Raw genomic sequence first — 20,221 nt, forward strand, 5'->3', positions numbered from 1 at the left:
AAACAAGTGGGAATGTGTTTTCATTCAGCAAATAGTTAAGCTCTGGAACTCGTTGTACTAGACTTGCATAGTACAAGTGGAGGCTGCTAGAAAGTACGGAAAAGACCACGGTAAGCCAAATCTGGAAACATTAATAGTTTATAGCCAAGAAATTCTGTTTATTTTTAAAGAAGAGCCTAAGCAACCAGTTTTTATCTGGTGCAAGGGCTACAGTAAGAGGTAATGTTGCCGCCGATGCGGTCTCCCTATCAGAAAGTTCCAACATTGCTGATATATTGAGTGGTTGCCTGTTATCCTCTTGGGATTGTAGTTGTTGTTCATTTCTTTTAATGGGCAAATAATAGACTTGAGTAAATGGTGGTAACATATCCTCAGAAATTTCCAGAGTCTCCATCATGTAACGTTTCAACATATCCCTAGGAGTTACAGCTGCAATCCTAGGAAAGTTGATCAACCTAAGATTATAATTATGGGGTATGGATTTAAGAACATAAGAATTGCCACTGCTGGGTCAGACCAGTGGTCCATCGTGCCCAGCAGTCCACTCACGAGGTGGCCCTTAGGTCAAAGACCAGTGCCCTAACTGAGACTAGCCTTACCTGCGTATGTTCTGGTTCAGCATGAACTTGTCCAACTTTGTCTTGAATTCCTGGAGGGTGTTTTCCCCTATAACAGCCTCCGGAAGTGCGTTCCAGTTTTTCATCACTGTTTGGGTGAAGAAGAACTTCCTTATGTTTGTACGGAATCTATCCCCTTTTAACTTTAGAGTGCCCTCTCGTTGTCTCTATCTTGAAGAGGGTGAACAACCAGTCTTTATCTACTAAGTCTATTCCCTTCATTATCTTGAATGTTTCGATCATGTCCCCTCTCAGTCTCCTCTTTTCAAGGGAGAAGAGGCCCAGTTTCTCTAATCTCTCACTGTATGCCAACTCCTCCAGCTCCTTAACCATTTTAGTCGCTCTTCTCTGGATCCTTTCGAGTAGTACGGTGTCCTTCTTCATGTACGGCGACCAGTGCTGGACGCAGTACTCCAGGTGAGGGCTTACCATGGCCCAGTACAGCGGCATGATAACCTTCTCCGATCTGTTCGTGACCCCCTTCTTATTCATTCCTCCAGGAATTTTTCCAAACCTTTCTTAAAACCAGCTACGCTATCCGCCATTACCACAATCTGGGTCAGACCAATGGTCCATCAAGCCCAGTATCCCGTCTTCACAGTGACCAATCCAGGCTACAAGTACCTGGTAAAAACCCCCAAATATTAGCAACATTCCATGCTACTGATCCAGGGCAAGCAGTGGCTTCCCCCATGTCTGTCTCAATAACAGACTATGAACTTTTCCTCCAGGAAATTGTCCAAACCTTTCTTAAAACCTAAATTTTTCCATCTAAAATGCCATAAGGTTTCTGTTTATTGGGGATTTATTAACTTCCTTTTCATGAAGAGATTCACCCAAAGTGGTTTACAATATATTGAATAGTAATCAGGTACTCGTAAGTATTTTTTTAATCTGTTCTGGCAGGCTCACAATCTAACTGTGGTACCTGGGGCAATGGAGGGTTAGGTGCCTTGCCCAGGGTCACAGAGAGCAGGCTGGGATTGAACTCACAACCTCAGGGAGTTCAGGCAACAGAAAGTAAGTAGATCCAGACGGTAACAAAGCCTTGATTGCTTTGCTGCTCAAGTTAGGATAACTACTGAATAAAAAATAAAACTAAAATTGCTTGCTGTTAGTTTTCAAGGACCAGTCACGTCAAAAAATGATGCTTTTCTGGGCAGTTGTATCCTTATACATTGTTTATTGGAAGTTTTTATACTATTACTAATGACTGGAGAATCAATTCTGAATGGTTTGCATGAGCTCCAGTAATGGTGACACAGAAACTAAATTGAAAAAGAGAGAATGATTGTAGGTGGATGATGAAATGAGTGTTTGCTTGACGACTATCAAGCCGCATTTTGAGTTAATTTGTACTTAAAAACAAGCACATCCATCGCGTTGATTAGCAATTCTATTCTATCTACTTTAGTTTCACTATTTTTACAATTACCCATACATAGCTTAAAGAACTTTAAATAAATAACTCTCAGGTTTAATTTTTTGTTGGTTTTCTTATTTTAATTATAATGTGCTGTGAAAAACATTTGCTCTCTTTAGTGAGCTGGAGATAAAAAAAAGTTTGAGATACTACAATAGGGTGTATACTTATTTTAAAAAGTAAATAGTGCTCCATCTGACTACAGCACAGATTTCAAATGCACTTTAAAAAGCTTTTATTAAAAATTTAGTTTCTGCCTTTTTGATGGCTTGCTTCCTAAAGGTTTTTCTTAATTGGAAGAATAAATCTCACTTGTTGCCCCAATCTAGCAATTTGCATCTATTTAAGGCAGACTGGTGGTGTCTTATGCCTACTTGCTTTTAGAAGGACAGTGGATTCACCCCAGGCTCTGATCTTCTATAGCTTCTTTTGGGAACAATTTGATCTCTTACAGCATTATCTCATTAGATAAGTCATTACTCCTTCTCCTAGGTTAAACCCCATCCATCCTATTTACAATTCCCTCCATCTTCTGACTGCAGTTCCCTTCCTCTTGTATGCCTAGCTTGAAGGTGCTTCTCAGGAATCCAACATAAAATAGCAAGAGATTCTGAAGTAGGGTTTAGGATTCTTTAAAAATTAGCATTTTAGTTAGATAAGTAGCCCATATATTTGAACCTCTTTGTTCACTTGCTTCCAACAACTTTCTTTTAAAATTTCAGAAAACTGTGTTAAGCTAGCTTTGAATGCTATCTAATCTAGATGTCCATGTAAGTACAAGTTATCTTACCTACCCATCCCACTGGATTTTCTTATATGAACAAATTTCATTCACCATAGCCTTACTCAATAAGTCACCCCTTCTGCAATTCTTCTCACCTATGTTGCAGCCAATTTAGCTTTTCCCATTCATGATCTTCGATGTTTTGTCCATTTGTCATTTATAAGTCTATGTACTGTATTGTGTACAGTTTGTATGTAAAATACAAATGGCTAATAATAATATATCAAGAGACAAATTGTCCTATATGGTTCCAGTTCATCCTCCATGTAATGTTGAGATGAAAGTGATGCTGTCTTCATCCTGGAGTTTATAGGTCAGCTCCCCCTGCAGCCAGACAGAAAAGACAAGGTTTACTTTTCTTTCTCTAGAAGCAGAAAATGCTGGACAAGCTTTCCAAAGGTGGGGGGAATGAGTATTGCTGAGTGAGGCATGTTATCTTTTTAGGGGAGGAACATGCTATACTAAGGAAGAGAGGAAGGCAATAGGCATGTGGTTAACACTGAGAAGGCAGAGAGCATTGGTACTAGCTAGGATAGAGAGGTCTTTGGAGGTGGATTCTAGGAGAAAAGGCAGTAAAAACCCAATGAAACATACAGACCATTAATTCCCAGTCAGCATCATTGATGAGCACCAAGATACCAGGCCTCCTATGAAAGAGAAAAAGTATAGCTTATAAGCTATCTGTGGTACAGAGAGAAGGGACCAAATCTTGTCTGCTCAAGCTGTTGACAGTGTTTCTATCAACTGGTGTGAAAAATAACCATGTCTGCAATTACAAAAACAATTTCCTGACATGAGGCATCCCTCTACCTCTAGATAGCAGGATTATGAGTGCAGGAGGAGCAGTCTGCAGTGGGGGAGACAGAGACACAGAAGAGTATCTTGGAGTGAACACTTACACTGAGTCCCCTTGAATAAAGAGCTCTGGTCTCTCTTGCAATAGGTTCTGTTTAATCCATACCAGCAAGTGTCTGATGTCACCTGAGGAGTAGGAAAAACACAGTTACCTACAGAAGCAGTACTTATATCAAATTCTCTGTCAATCATGAAGGAAATTCACATAACACACAGGATCTCGGACATACATACATTACATACACATATTGCATACATAACACATGGGGTGTGTAGAACACCCTCTAGTACCAGGCAAGCTTCTCTACACTAGGAGAATATGGAGCCTCATCCCCCGAGATCTGACATCGCAGAGATCCTCTGCTATTTGATTATGAGGTCACCAAAACTGAAAGATGCTGGCTGGGAGGATTCATTCTAACTCAGGGAAATCACACACCCAAAGAAAGCAACATAATTAGATCATGAAGGACACATAAGCCTGAGGCATTCTATGATCACCACCCCAGTACAAAATCAAGGATTTTTAAAAATACTTCCCATACCCTATGGATGGATTCTCAGAATACATTTCTTACAGCTGTAAAGCACCCAAGTGAAGTGGGAGGTAGGGGTGGTGACAGCAAAGGCAGACATGACCAAAAAGAAGGTCAGGGGGCAGAGGAATGAAGGAGAAAGAGGATAATGGCTGGGAAGAGCTGGAGGTGGTGTATCCTCTTTACAATGTCACATGAAGATAAATAAATGGAGCAGCAGGTGTGAACAAGGAAATCTGGGGACTGCGAAGGGGAGGAATGACACAGAGTAAATGAGGAAGAGGGCATACAGGTGGAAGCCACAGGGCTGTTGCTGTCTCTCCTATCACAAGCACATGCATATAAGACAGTGTATTTGGCATTTTTATGCTAAGGTTAGCTTACTCTCCCTGAAAATGATGGCTCATTTAAGTCTCTCTGGTCTGATCTGGATGAAATCTCAGCTCATCTGCAGTCAGAGTAAAGATTTCTGTGCTGATTTTGGAGGTACATAATATTCACCTTCTCCCTTCCCACTCTCCACCCACAGACATGATGATATACTACTGACTTCATCCAGCAGCTGAGTGGAGATCCTTTTCCTTCCTATACTGTCCAGGGGACACAGGGATGTGCTATATGCAGTTTAGATTACATATATTCAATTGATTCCTGTAGTCCCAAGCTAGGACTATGCACATAATCAGAGCAATTCACCTTCAGAATATGAAGCTAGAAGAATCTGGGAAATAAAAAATAAACATCCACAGTCTTTACCAGACGAAAGAGCTCTTCTACATTTGTGATTGTGAGAGCTGACTATGTAAAGTATGTGTAAATGTCTTTCTCCAATCCCCCTGCAAACAGATCTCACCCTGTCAGTGCATCACCTTTCTAGCTTCTTGTAGCACACGCATAACGCAGCCTTGCAAGCAATCAGCACAAACCGTGTTAGTGCATGAGACTTGCAGTTCAATCTCATGTCCTCCAGATGCGATCTGGGTGGAGCTGTAAGTTCCAACAATGCTAGGTTCCTGCATCTATGCCCAAAGAATGTGAGTGCCAACAGTCAAGTGTAGGGTAGGTGCTCCAGGCCGGCCTTTCCCACTGCTGTGACCCAGAATATAATTGTTTATCAGAGTGACCGTGCTGAGGTCATCAGCTATGGCCAAGCTCCACCCATTCACATTCTCGGTTAGTAGTAGCCATTGTAACAGAGTAACCATGGCGAGCCCCAGGCTCACTTTGCCTCCTCTATTGTTCCACAGCTGGGAAGGGTGACAGCTTTCATCTCTTCCCTATTTAATTATGAAACCAGCAAAGAATCACTGAGGAGGTAGGGTGGGGGTTAAGGCAGGGCAATCAACCATTTTACTTTTTCAGGATGTCTGAGAGCAGATACCAGCTCCCTCTGTCTTCACTGCCAAATCCATTTTTATGTCCTCAGTCAGATAAAGCAACTTAGATGTTCCACTACTTCAGAAACAATAAGTTAACTCAAGTAAGTCACTTAACCTCCACTGCCACAGATTGTAAGCCTTCTAGGTTCAGGAAAATACTTAGCTTAAGTAAATGCAACTCACGTTGTGCTAATTCCAGATAAATAAACTAAAAATTAAAGAACTGAAGAAGTGTTTATCATCTTGGGTCCATGTCAGGCCCTGCTCCCTGTATCATACCAACACATCTCCTCCAGTATCTGGGCCCTGACCTCCATACTTTTGTGTTACAGCTTCCTCCCTATCCTACATTTACTATCAACCATCACATTAAAGATCTTCAGTGAGATACAAGGACGAGGCAGTCAGAACAGTAATGTAATAAGATGACAGTGAATAAGATCATAATAGCTCATCTCTTCTACTTCGGGTGGATAAGCATATCAAAATTCACTGTATGTCTTACCTAACCTCTCAACGCTGTTCCCACCACTTCCCCTTCTTTCAAAAGCAAATCCAAATTATTTTCCAACTGCTGGCCTACTCAAGGACTTCTCATCCTCCTCTTTGTATCCCACTCCCTCCCCATGCATGTATATGTATTCATCTCCTGAGCTTCACATCATGCATCAGATGCAGTGGACTTTGATCCTCAAAAGCTCATGTGTCAATAAATTTAGTCTATAACAGGAGTAGGGAACTCCGGTCCTCGAGAGCCGTTTTCCAGTCGTGTTTTCAGGATTTCCCCAATGAATATGCATGAGATCTATTTGCATGCACTGCTTCAATGCATATTCATTGGGGAAATCCTGAAAACCCGACTGGAATACGGCTCTCGAGGACCGGAGTTCCCTACCCCTGGTCTATAATGTGTCACTTGCCTCTTTCAATTTTGTTACACCAGACCAGGGGTAGGCAATTCCGGTCCTCGAGAGCCACAGGCAGGTCAGGTTTTAGGATATCCATAATGAATATGTATGAGATGGATTTGCATGCACTGCCTCCTTGAGATGCAAATCTAGCTCTTGCATATTTATTGTGGATATCCTGAAAACCTGACCTGCCTGTGGTTCTCGAGGACCGGAATTGCCTACCCCTGCTCCAGACTAATTTGACTATCTCCTCATGAGGCTTCCATCTTCCTCACAGGTTCTTACAAGATCTATATTTAATATAAAACCCTGGTCCCCTGCTATGTCTTAGCCCTAAACTTTGCAACTATCCAAACAGCCACCAAAAGTAAGGCTGTTTCTGCCAGTGAAACAAACATTTTTATTGGAACTGCCATTGTACAGCATGTATATACTGTAAGAACTGTTTTCAGCCACAGAAAATCCACATAAAGATTTGCGGGTAAGTGATCCACATATATTTTAGCAGATTTTTTAAAGAGATATCCATATATCTTGTCAATGCTAAAAATACATATATAATTAAGTTATCTGTACTATATATCTTTACACATGCTATGTTAAGCACAGATAAATTTGTCCGCATGGGGGAGGGGGATATAATTTCATCAAAGGACATCTCTATGTGAAATAGCCAAAAAGGCATCATTTTATAAAATCAACGTAAGTAACCTATTTGTCCCTAGTAGCATAGAGATTTCCAAACAATTCTGCATGTGCTCAGAAGGTGCTAAAAATGTTTTGCAAGCAAGTAAGCACATTACTATTTAATAGGTCTTTAGAATTTACATGTATAAAATGTATAGAGAAATTATGTCCTTACCTTGATAATATCTTTTCCAGTAGATAGATGTGTCATTCTGGACAAGTGGGTTATCTCCCCATGGTCGCGAGCCATATGCAGAAGGAATCCACTCTGGATTTTTTCTGCAACCCTCCTACTTTACCGGGAGCTCTGCTGCCACCTGCAGTTAGTACGCAAGCCTCCAAAAGCTCCATCAAAATTATATGAAGTAAGGGAAAAATGGGACACTTCCCAAACAAATTAACTGTTCTGCTTAAACATAATAACACTTGAACACTCAATGAACAAGGAACAGCCAACAGAAGCCTCAAAGGAGCTCAGGTAGTACTCCTGAAGACTATAAACAGATTATATAGAATTCTTCAGGGCCCACTGGCATCCATGATACAAACTTGGAGAAGAATAAATAGAATGACCGAGTAGGCAGGAACAGGAAGGTGTATCATTCTGGACACTCACCCTGTCCTATCTACTGGAAAAAATATTATCAAGGTAAGGACATAATCTCTTTTTCTAGTGCAATAGGTGTGTCATTCTGGACAAGCAATACGTACAAAAGTAGTCCCAGACATCCAAGATAGGCCGACTGCACCGGCCTGAAACACTGAGGCCCAAAAGCAGAGTCCTCTCTTGCCACAACGTCCACCCTGTAAAATTTTACAAATGTGTATAGAGTGGAACAAGTCGCAGCTCTACAAATCTCCGCTGGAGAGACTGCCCTAGCCTCTGCCCATGATGAAGCTACACTTCTAGTCTAATGCGCCTTAACAGAAACAGGGGACTGTTTCCCCACAGATAATGTAGGCTGACAAAATGGTCTTACAGATCCTGGAAATTCTGGCCTTGGATACAGGCATGCCTCGCTTAATCTCATGAGTCAACACAAGTCAGAAATTGGTGAATTTAGGATTTTTTTTTTTAGGAGGGAGGAAGCATTCAGGAACCCTCAAAAACCTGATTTTTCAGACCCCCCTCCCCTGATTCACTTCAGAGGCTTTAACAGCCTTACTCACTGTGCCCTGTGCTGGCAATGTGCTGCAGCCTGCCTCAGCTCTTTACAGTAGCAGGAAAGGAGAAGAATCACTGCCTCATGCTGAATACTCCTCTTCAACACTGATCATTGGGATGCCTACCAGACACGGCATCTGACCACATCCCCACTCCCACAGACCGAAAGATGCGCAACCAGAAGGGTGGAGGCAAAAAATGCAGACGGCATCCTGCAAGATACTGCTGAGCCTCCTATGGACACCAAACAACCTGCTCTCGAACCCCTGCTAAGCAGCAGGTGAGAAGATAAGTGGGGATGGCCCCGAGCTACAAAATACTTGTGCAGGCTAGCTAACAGGTGCCATCAGGGATCAGCCTGTCAGTTGCAGACCTCAGTCTGCTTGTTCACTACGCAGGCAGAGCTGACCCTAATGGCGAGATGCTCTGAGCACTTAAAAATACCAAATAAAAATCAAAAACACTGAATAAAATAAGAAAAAGGAGAGAGCAGAACAGGAACACTCCTTCCAGCTTGTGTGCAGAAGGGAAAAACTGCAGGTGGTGGCAGCAGCACTCCCAGTGAAATAGGAGGGTTACAGAAAAAATCCAGAATGGATTCCTTCTGTATATGGCTAATGGCCATAGGGAGATAACCTGCTTGTACAGAATATGCTTCCAGAGGGCGTAATAGGGCAGAGTACGGTACTGGGGTTCAAGAAAGGATTGGACAATTTCCTGTTGAAAAAGGGGATAGAGGGGTATAGATAGAGGATTACTGTACAGGTCCTGGACCTGTTGGGCTGCCGCGTGAGCAGACTGCTGGGCACGATGGACCTCAGGTCTGACCCAGTGGAGGCAATGCTTATGTTATGTTATATTCTTAATGACACTTCTATTGCACTGAAAATCATATTGTATGGCAGTGTTCTTCAATGGAAGGCCTGGAGGCCAATGGCAGCCCCTGGAGACCTCTGGGGTAGCCTCATTTTCATTTTTTTTCCTGCTTCTCAAGCTCAGGACAAAGAGGGAGACGAGAATGATAAGAGAAGCTATGGTACAAGCTTGAAAGACAAGGTTTTTCAACAGAAAGAGAATGCATTTGGAAATGCAAAGCCTTGAGGATACCACTAGTAAAGAATTTGAAGACAGCCTAGAAACTAAGGATGGATTTCACAGTGTCATAGAGCCACAATGTCATGGCTCAATATATGAAGATATTTGGATGGATCCAAAGTGGCGATGACTTAAAAATTAAAGATGATCACTGTTGTATAGTTTTAACAATTATTTGTATGCCACAGAGCATAAAACTGAATGGTGGTTTATAAGTACGTTAAACTCCATCCCACCTCCACCTAAACTATTCTATACTCCTACAGGCAGATTACATAAAAGCAGGATTTCAAGTTTCAAGTTTATTAGGTTTTTATATACCGCCTATCAAGGGTATCTAAGCGGTTTTTACATTCAGGTACTCAGGGTCTACTTTCTACATGTATTTACTCATATGCAATTTTATAATGGCCATTTTCTGCATATAAAATTTCTTTACACATGGAAAATGTTTTATGGGTAGAGCTAGATTTGAAGGGGCTTATAAATTGTAAATTTGGGTGTTTAATATTCAAACTAATTAGGTGCTTTGGTAGAGCACTAAAAATCTGTGGTTTAAACCATAGGCACATATTCAGTTGCTTTCTATTTTTTACTTGCATTATTACAAATTTTAAATTTGTTTACATTTTCTCTTTATTCCTTTATTATCCCAAGAAGACAAACACTTCTGATGCTTATTTTGATTGACTCTCAAGATAAGCATTTATACATGTAGCAAACAATACAGTCTAACAAATATAACAATGCATGAAGCATGGCAATTTCAAAAGTATGAACAGGCAGTTAAAAAGCATTTTCTAAAGATATGGTAACTCTATAGAATCACTGGCATCTTGAGTGCAGACAGCAAAACCAAATAATGTTGAGGTGTAAATTGGGTTGGAATATTTGAGGGCGGAATGACATGAGGTGGGACCACAGAGGGAGTTGGGAGGGATGGATGTTAGGGACCTCGATAAACAGTTGTGCAGGTATGTGCTCAACACTTTTTGATGTCAATGAGATTCATACATTTGACGTTCAGAGTTTTCTACAATATTTGCTAAAAATTTAATTAAATGATTTAATCTAATCACAAGGGCAAAAATGTCGAGAGAAACACTGCTTTGTCCAAATGGGATCTCATTAATGAATATATCTTAATTCAAAAGCAAGATGAGGATTGAATATTCTACTAATTGTAGTGGTAGTCCACGTAAAACCATATCACAAGCAGGAACTGCAGGATAACCTCCACATCACTTGAGATTTTTATAGGGTTTGTCTTCAAGTGATTATACTCTAACCAATCAGCTACAACTGTTAATTGAGTTTTGTAATTTGCAACCTTTGGTACTGCTAGAAGAATTTGTTAACATATCATGATAATCTTTAGGTTTACAATTATTGCCTTTCTTATATTTCCCATCATTCACTTTCATAACTTCAGTATCAAATATTGCACTAATACTAGCATAAGAATATAAGCAGGGAAATAGTGGTTTAGATCAATGGTCCATCAAGCCCAGCACCTTGCTTCTACCACTGGTAGCCAAGTGAGGTTACTTGGACGTGCCTTGCACACCCTAATGAGGAATGATCTTTCCTGTTGTTCACACCCAGAAGCAGCATTGATCCCCTTTCATTTGCTCCAGTGTTCATATATATTTGCTCCAATTCTAAGAATGGTGATATCACCTGCACTGTGCTCTGATAAATCAAGATGGCTACCTTATCACCATTTAATCATGCTTCCATAATTCAATCTTTGTCAAAACAAACATTTGAAAATCATCAAAACACATCAAATATTTAAATCAGACTGAATGTACTGTGACTTATCTGCCATTTTATCCTATATCACACAGTAGCAGAAAAGGTGAGGTATATACTTACAAGCATCAGATTGGAAAGGCAAGGTCACATGATGTTTCTTAACACCACCAAAGAGGAGCTCTGCTCCACCACTGAAACAAAGTAAATCAGTTATTAAAGAACCACACATCAAATACTCAGCAGTACTGAATTTCTACCAGATTGCTTACCTGGCACTTTTTAAAGAATATTTTTGTTAACTGCAGTATATTTCTTATTTTCTCCCATTGCAGCCAGTGAAAGGTAATGGCTGCCACTGGCCTCAATGTGAAACCTTTTGATAATTATTTAAGAAAATACCCACTGGCAGTCATTATCTGATTAGGAAGACTATGTAGAAAATGACTGTAAAGGTTATCTTTATGCAAAGAAACACAAGAACAGGAGTAATACAATGTCAGGTCAGACCAAAGGTCCATCAAGCCCACCATCCCGTCTCTAACAGTAGCCAAGCTGGGTCACCAAGATTTATTTGCTTGGTGTTTTTTATATCATAAGTGGCCAGAACATAAAAGTAACTTGCAATTACTAAAATAATCTAAGTAATACAACCAATGACATCAGTAATTAGCAAAGGAGCAAAGAGAATAGAAACAAGAGACAGTAGGAAGAAGATAAATATCACAGCAAAATATTTCAGTAAACAGTTAAGGTAGTAGGACACAATATGGTAGATATCGTGTTGCCCCAAAAATAAGCCTTACCCCAAAATTAAGCCCTAGTTGAAGTGCTAGATTCACAGGCTTCTCTCCACCGTGCACCCTCCCCCTCTGCTGACCTTTCCATCTCTCCCTCCCCCCGCCGACTGCGAGACCGACATACCATTATCTTCTTCCAAACAGTAGCGTCACGGCAGCAATCTAAACATGTTGCTTCGTGTCTTCTCCCGCCTGGGCATTTTTCTGCCGCATCACTGATGATGTCATTAGCAACGCAGCACAGCAACTACCCGGTGGTAGAAGGCCCAAAGTAGCTTGTTTAGATTGCTGCTGCGATGCTGCCGTTTGGAAGAAGGTAATGGTATGTCAGGCTTGCAGTTGATGTGGGGAGGGAGAGTTGGAAGGGTCGGCAGGGGTTTGGCTGTGCGGCGGCGGGGGGGGAGGGGGGATAGAAAAATGCTATGGGTTTGTGATTGGGAATTGTTTCCCCGAAAATAAGACACTGTCTTATATTAATTTTGGGCTCAAAAAAACCCACTAGGTCTTATTTTTGGGGAAACATGGTAGGATATAAGTAGTAAAAAATAATAAAAGGAGTATATAATTACTAAATTGCCGATAGCTCTATACAACCAATACAAAAATTACCAGCCTCTTCATAAATACTGAAAATGGAAATTTAAATAAATATTAAATAAATTATATATAAAAGTGTATGTTAAATATATAATTTATATAAACAATGAAAAGTGCTCAGTGTCATATTTCTTACATGCGAGCAACATAGAGATCATCAAGGGACCATCATTCCACCTTTCAGTCCCTATTCACTAGTTTTGTTATACAAATACAACATGAAAAAGATGAAAAAAAATATATATATATTGCACTTATCTTGTGAAGTAATCTACTTCTGTGGCTCTGCAGATAATCTTGTCAGATGATATATTATGATAATCAATTTCTAAATTGGTGCAAAACAGTGCAGCAGTGCAAAATCGGGAGTATATCCCACTCCTATATTGGATAGCTTTCCAATATAGGAGTGGGATATACTCCCGATTTTGCACTGTTGCACTGTTATTTAATAATAATAAATAATAATAATAAATAATAATAATAAAGGACCCCCCATTATGCATCACTTTGCACTTAAATCAAAAGGAATATCTCCAGTTTTTAAATCTGCACTGGTGGCTAAACTGCTCAATGCCTTAACCCTTTGTCAACACTAGACTTTATTTTCAAATAAATATAGCTGAATAGGGGAAAATGCCTTATGGATTAAATGCATCTATTGACTGGGTCTACTTTTATTAAATTATCTCATTAACTTATCTGTTTTTAAGAAAAAAAAATTTTCAACACATTTAGAGGGGCATAATCGAAAGGAACTTCTAAGTCCGTTTTCATCTAAGTCGCAAGTCATTCAAAGTAAAAAACAGCTTAGGACACATTTTCGAAAAATACATCCAACTTTCTTTTTGTTTCAAAAATCGTCTAAGTAAACGTCATGCTGATCTGATCGTCCAAGTTGATAAATCATCCATCTTTATACCACATTTTCGTCCAAGTCAAAAACTCCTAGAACAAGCCCTGTTGGACGTGGGAGGGGTCTGCAAAGTGATGGACTGAACACCCAGACATGGCACCTAAATAGTGGGGTACCTTACAGGGCACTGCTGTGAACTTCACAAAAAGGGTGCCATGTCTTCTTCTCACTACAGCTCCCTTATAGGTCATGGTGAGCCCCCCAAACTACCTCCAGAATCCCCTAGACCCACTTATCTACCACCCCAATAGCCCTTATGGCTGCAGGAGCCATTTATATGCCAGTATAAAAGGGTTTTGGGGGTGTATAGGGGAGTGCATGTTTCAATATCAATGCAGTGATTACAAGGACTTATGGGCATGGGTCCTCCTCTCCATGTGTCCCTAACCCACCCCCAAGATGGCTTAAGACGCCTCTGTGCAGCACGACTAGGCTTTCCTATGCCAGGCTGCCAAGTGATGATGTTCTGGAGGCACAATTTTCAAGCTGTGATTAATATTTTTATTGGGGGGGGGGGGCGGTGATCACTGGGGTAGTGTGTAGGGGTCTGTATTATGTGTTTTCAGTGCTTATCTGGTCACTTTAAGTGAGTTTTTGTGACTCAGGCCATGCTTTAAATAGTCTAAGTCACAACTTCCAAGTTCCGTCAAACCTGGGCTGTATAACTTTCGATTATACATGCAGTACAACTAAGTCTAAGCCTGCCCACATCTCGCCCAAATCCCGCCCTCGACACTTCTCCTGAAATGCCCCATTTAACTATGGTCATTCAGCAGCACTATGAAGGCCTAGGTCATTTAGAAATACGTCCCAACCCATTTTTATTATTCGCACTTGGATGTATTTTGACAATGTTCATCCAAGTGCTGGACTTAGGCCGGTTTTTGGACGTTTTTCTCTTTCGATTATGAGACCCATACTGTTCTGAACTGTGACAATTTGTTTGTTCAGTTTTTTCAGTATTGCTTTGAGCACAGCGTTACCAGTTTTCTTACGCTGGTCCTTTAATGAAATTTGATCCGAGTGAGCAGGTCATGAGTTTGTGATGACGTGGCTGGTTCTCACTACATTATTTTAAAAGATGCTGGGACACCATTTGTTTCCTCACCCTGCAGATTCTAAGTGTTGCTAACACTTAAGGCAAGTTTATTAACTCTTACATATGATGACTAACAAGTTAAGACTTTTTGTTTCTCAAGATTATGTGCTTTCCTCAACAGAGCCCTGAAGAAATGATCGGAAGATCATGAAATATTGGCCTTCGTCGGCTTTTATTGATTCAGTGAGGAAGCAGCCGCCACGTTAAGGCAAAGATAAGTGTTGCCTGTTTTTGTATTATCATACATAGCATAATACAGGGGTTGTTTCGCCAATGACAGAATGCTGGAGGGGAGTTAAAAAGCAATTTAAGCTCCCCCCTTCATAGCTCCAGAGCAACATTTGCCCTGAACTTCTGAGGTGTTTTCCCCTATTCAGCTATATTTGTTTGAAAATAAAGTCTAGTGTTGACAAAAGGATAAGGCATTGAGCAGTTTAGCCACCAGTGCAGATTTAAACTGGAGATATTCCTTTTGATTTATTTAACTATTTTTCTCCAGTTCCTCCATTTTTGTCACTTTACACTTACCCACATCAAATTCATCTACCATTTTGACAATAACTTCTCCAATCTGGCAAAATCCTTTCAGTTTCTCAGTCTACTTGGTTTTGTTTTGATCAAATTTGCAAATGACACAATACTATACAATTCACTCCTTGTTCCCTTTCACAGATTTCTAATTAATACATGGAACACATATTTTCCAGCATATATCCCTGAAACAAGCCTCTGTTTACACCTTTTCTAGTGGAAAAATTGACCATTTAGTTCTACTCTTTTGTCAATTCAAACTACCTCCTATTCCAAAATATTGTAATGTCCTAAGGAATCTGTCACGAGGGAATATCGAATGCTTTTTGATAATCCAAATATATTATCAACCAGTTACCCGCTATGCCTTTTACAATTTCAAAGAATGGTAATGGATTAAGTAAATCCATGTTGTTTCTCCCTTGCTTATTTATACAACCAGTAATTTTGTTAACAATAGTTTCCCCCCCCCCCCCCCCCCCCCCGTTTTATCAGACACTGGTGTAAGACTCATCGGTCAGTAGTTAACACGAATCACATAAAGAGTCCTTCTTAAATATTAGCGTTAAACTAGTTACTAATTGGATACCGAGCTTGACATGCTTTCAATTCAGTGTCATAGTTTAAGTATAAGACGCTATACATCAATTCACAACCTTTTAAACACTGTATGAATATTCAGTAGGTCCAGAACTAGTGCGATACAGAGCAAACTCCTCAGGAGCAATGAGAAATCCCAGGAACTATCTATCAGGGATGTCAGGAACCTCCAGCACTCATACTTCCTGCGTACTTTCTACCATTAACCCTAGCACCAAATGGACCGCAACTTCCTAATAAAAAAAAACACCTCAGGGTCATCCTTAGCCTACAATATACACCTGAATTCCAGTTGCAGTGAGACAGAAGCCGCCATCCTGCAGCCGCCGTATAGGAAATGACTTGTGTTTATGCCGGAAGTGACGCTACTATTTCTAGAGGGCGGGGTGTCGTTTCCTAGGAACGGGTGCAGGCTGCTTCAGAGCTGAGTAATTTTGCGTTTTACTATGTGCGATATTTTAGAAACGGGGCGCAGTTTCGAGTGTTTGCTGATCAAATGTTGAGGTTACTACTTAAATCTCAACATCTACCCTCCTCACTTCCTGCTGACAAGGAAGTCGCTAGACACTTCCCAGTCCTACCCTGATTTGGGGTTACAGTCCATTAATAGAACTAGCATATCCATATCACCTAAGGTGACCATTTATTTTTTTCATCAAAAGGGGACATCTATTAATTCTCAGTCCCGCCCCCAATCCCACCCTAGCCCCGCCCCTATCCCGCCCCCAATTTCTTCCATTCATTTTTCATGTACACATAACATCTTGATATTAATTCATAATGGTAACCTTAAAATTAAAAAAAACTACAAAGCACACTATACACAGAGAAAATGTTAATTATCATTTATATTTGGGGGTTTCAAAGATGTCAAGGCAAATCAAGTTTCAAGTTCAAGTTTCAAGTTTATTAATTTTGATTTTACGCAATATCCAATATTTCAATGCGTATTACATAATTGTAATGTACAATAAAAGCCAGGGATGACAAATACAAATACAAATGAGACAAAATTATACAGACTAATCATTATACAAACTGGAACAAGTAGGTAAAAGGAAGAAATACAATTTATAAAATTAATTTTAAAAAAAAAAGGAACATTTAAGGTTTGTACATAAAGATAGGGTTAATTAAAAAAAATATGAAGAAAAATTAATTGATAGAAAAAGCTTCTATTATTTTAAAATGATTCAAGGAAAGAGGTAATGTTAGGAATAATTAATCAGTTTAAAAGTAGATGATTTTTAATATGAAGAATGTATAAAGATCCAGATTAATATTAATGATCTTTTGAAAGAAGAGAAAAATAAGAGGATTAAGATTATAAAAGCACTTATGGTTTCCATGTTGATGTCCTACTCATTTGATTCTTTAGGGAATAAGTACTGTGTTTATTACAATTATCTATCTATGTATTGAATGCATCTTTATAAAGAATGCTTTTCAGACCGCGTTTGAATTTGACTAATGACTTTAAAATATGCAATGTCACCTCAGTAACTATAGAAAAATAGATAAATATAGTGCAAAATATAGACAGCAGATATAAATTCTCAAAACTGACACATTTTGATCACTAAATTAAAAATAAAATCATTTTTCCTACCTTTGCTGTCTGGTGATTTCATGAGTCTCTGGTTGTGTTTCCTTCTGACTGTGTATCCTTTCTTTCTTTCTTTCTGCACTCAGGCCCAACAATTGTCCCTTTCTATTCCCTCCCTCCTTCATTCCTATGTCCATAGTGCCCCCCAGTGCCTGTCTAGTGTCCTTAGTGCCCCCAGTGCCTCCTTCCCATGTCCATAGTGCCCCAGTGCCTCCATCCCATGTCCTTAGTGCCCCCAGTGCCTCTGTCCTGTGTCCCTAGTGCCCCCAATGCCTCCTTCACATGTCCATAGTGCCCCCAGTGCCTGTCCAGTGTCCTTAGTGCCCCCAGTGCCTCCTTCTCATGTCCATAGTGCCCCAGTGCCTCCTTCCCATGTCCATAGTGCCCCCAGTGCCTGTCCTGTGTCCCTAGTGCTCCTAGTGCCTCCTTCCCATGTCCATAGTGCCCCCAGTGCCTGTCCTGTGTCCCTAGTGCCCCCAGTGCCTCCTTCCCATGTCCATAATGCTCCCAGTGCCTCCTTCCTATGTCTTCCCTTGCCTTTGTCCCTCCCCCGAAGCCAGCCTGCCTGCCTACCTCCTTCCCTCCCTCCAGTGCCTGATTCAACCCCCCCCCCCCCCGCGATTCAACCTCCCCACGGATTCAACCCCCCCCCCCCCCCGAGATTCAACACCCCCCCTCGGATTCAAACCGCTCGTCCGTCCGCCCATGTACCACCGCTGCCTGCCTGTCTGCCTCCCTGCCGTGCCGATTCAAACCCTGGGCTGCCGCCGCTGCTTCTTCCCTTCTTCCCGACGTCAATTTTGACGTCGGAGAGGAAGTTTGGGCCAGCCAGGCAGTGATTGGCTGGCTCGCAACATCCTCTACGACGTCAAAATTGATGTCGGGAAGAAAGGAAGAAGCAGCAGTGGCGGCCCAGGGTTAGAATGGGCGCGGCAGGGAGGGAAAGTGATCGCCCGTCCTGGTGTCCTCGCGCACAGCTTCAGGACGCTGTCCCTGAAAACGACATTTTGGTGTCCCGAAAACGGTGTTGAAAATGGGACGTATGGTCACCTTAATCTCACCCCAAGTCCACTTAACTGACATTCTAGACTAGTGCAGTATCTCAAACTTTTTTTTTTTTTTAGCTCTGGCTCACTATGGAGCAAATGTTTTTCGTGGCACTTTTATTATAAAATTGTAAAAACAACAAAAATTAAATTTGAGAGATATTTATTTAAATTCTTTAAGCTATGTATGGGTAATTGTAACAACAGTGAAACTAAAGTACAGTACATAGAATATAATTGCTAATCAATGCAATGGATACGCTTGTTTTGAGTGCAAATGAACTCAAAATAGGGCTCAATAGTTGACAAGCAAAAGCACACACTTCATCATCCACCATCTGCAGTCATTCTCTTTTTTTTTTTTTAATTTAATTTCTGTCAGCTGAAATCCAAGTTTGCAAAGATAAGATCCAAATGGTAACAAAGCTCTGATTGCATTGTTGCTCAATAGGATAACTACTGCATAAAAAATAAAACTAAAATGACTTGCCATTAGTTTTCAAGAACCAATCACATCAAAAAATGATGCTTGTCTGGACAGTTGTATCCTTAACTCACATAGATGCTCATAACATTGACAAACTCTTGAGTAAGTGACGTACATAAGAACATAAGAACATAAGAAGTTGCCTCCACCGGGATCAGACCAGAGGTCCATCGCACCCAGCGGTCTGCACCTGCGGCGGCCCATCAGGCCCATGACCTGTCAAGTGTTCCCTGCCCTAAAAAACCTATCCTTACTTCTATCTGTATCCCTCAATCCCCTTTTCCTTCAGGAATTTATCCAAACCTTCTTTGAATCCCTGTAGTGTCTTCTGCCCCACCACAACCTCCGGGAGTGCGTTCCATGTGTCCACCACTCTCTGGGTGAAGAAGAACTTCCTGGCATTGGTTCTAAACCTATCCCCATTCAGTTTCTCCGAGTGCCCCCTTGTACTTGTTGTTCCCCACAGTCTGAAGAATCTGTCCCTGTCTACCTTATCTATGCCTTTCAGGATCTTGAAAGTTTGTATCATGTCTCCTCTAAGTCTCCTCTTTTCCAGGGAGAACAGCCCCAGCTGTTCTAGCCTGTCGGCATACAAAAGGTTTTCCATACCTCTTACCATTTTCGTCGCTCTTCTCTGGACCCCCTCAAGCAATGCTATGTCCTTCTTGAGGTACGGCGACCAATACTGGACACAGTACTCCAGATGCGGGCGCACCATTGCACGGTACAGTGGCATGATGACTTCCTTTGTCCTGGTCGTGATACCCTTCTTGATGATACCCAGCATTCTGTTTGCTTTCTTTGAGGCTGTCGCGCATTGTGCTGATGCTTTCATTGTTGTATCCACCAGCACACCCAGGTCTCTTTCAAGGGTACTTACATCTAGCAATGTTCCCCCCATTGTATAGCTGAACATCGGGTTCTTTTTCCCAACATGCATGACCTTGCATTTCTCTATATTAAAACGCATCTGCCACTTTTTGGCCCACTCTTCCAGCTTCGTTAGGTCCCTTTGCAGGTTTTCACAGTCTTCCGTGATTCTTTTTTTTTTTTTTTTATGTTTAAATATATTTATTGATTTTTAAATCATATAATCAAGAATACTTGTACAGAAAGCAAATTAGCAATTCCACATAAAGCAAGAAACATTCCAATAACATTTAAATCATGTATAAACTAAAATGCTCAAGTCCTCAAATTTGGATCCAAGATTTCTTATCAAAAACAAAGATAGAAGAATTAAACAAATGTATACTCTTTCATAAAGTTAGCTGGAGGGCTGATTGCTGGGATTAATCAATAATCTTAGAGCTTATGATTTTTCTACCTCCA

At 40.7% G+C, this 20,221-nt stretch overlaps 1 protein-coding gene across 1 annotated transcript; it reads right to left on the reverse strand.

Annotated features, from left to right (window-relative positions):
- Window positions 1-1,685: 1,685 nt before the first annotated feature.
- On the reverse strand, window positions 1,686-16,086 carry URM1 (ubiquitin related modifier 1). The gene is made up of 5 exons (XM_033961325.1): window positions 16,032-16,086; window positions 11,331-11,401; window positions 3,724-3,805; window positions 3,423-3,471; window positions 1,686-3,148 (listed from the first exon to the last, which is right to left on the reverse strand). Exons 1-5 carry the CDS (start codon window positions 16,064-16,066, stop codon window positions 3,080-3,082), a joined length of 306 nt encoding a protein of 101 aa, XP_033817216.1. The 5' UTR covers window positions 16,067-16,086; the 3' UTR covers window positions 1,686-3,079.
- Between the last annotated feature and the right edge of the window lie 4,135 nt (window positions 16,087-20,221).

Source organism: Geotrypetes seraphini, chromosome 10 (assembly GCF_902459505.1).
Source record: "Geotrypetes seraphini chromosome 10, aGeoSer1.1, whole genome shotgun sequence".
NCBI lineage: Eukaryota > Metazoa > Chordata > Amphibia > Gymnophiona > Dermophiidae > Geotrypetes > Geotrypetes seraphini.

Bases quoted from the DNA above. Each gene is read 5' to 3' on its own strand.
- URM1 (XM_033961325.1), bottom strand. From the start codon at position 16,066: ATGGCGGCTTCTGTCTCACTGCAACTGGAATTCAG. The intron at 11,402-16,031 runs GTGTATATTGTA...ACTTTGTTTCAG, and splicing joins TCACTGCAACTGGAATTCAG to TGGTGGAGCAGAGCTCCTCT. The intron at 3,472-3,723 runs GTAAGTGTTCAC...TCTCTTTCATAG, and splicing joins TTTATTCAAGGGGACTCAGT to GAGGCCTGGTATCTTGGTGC.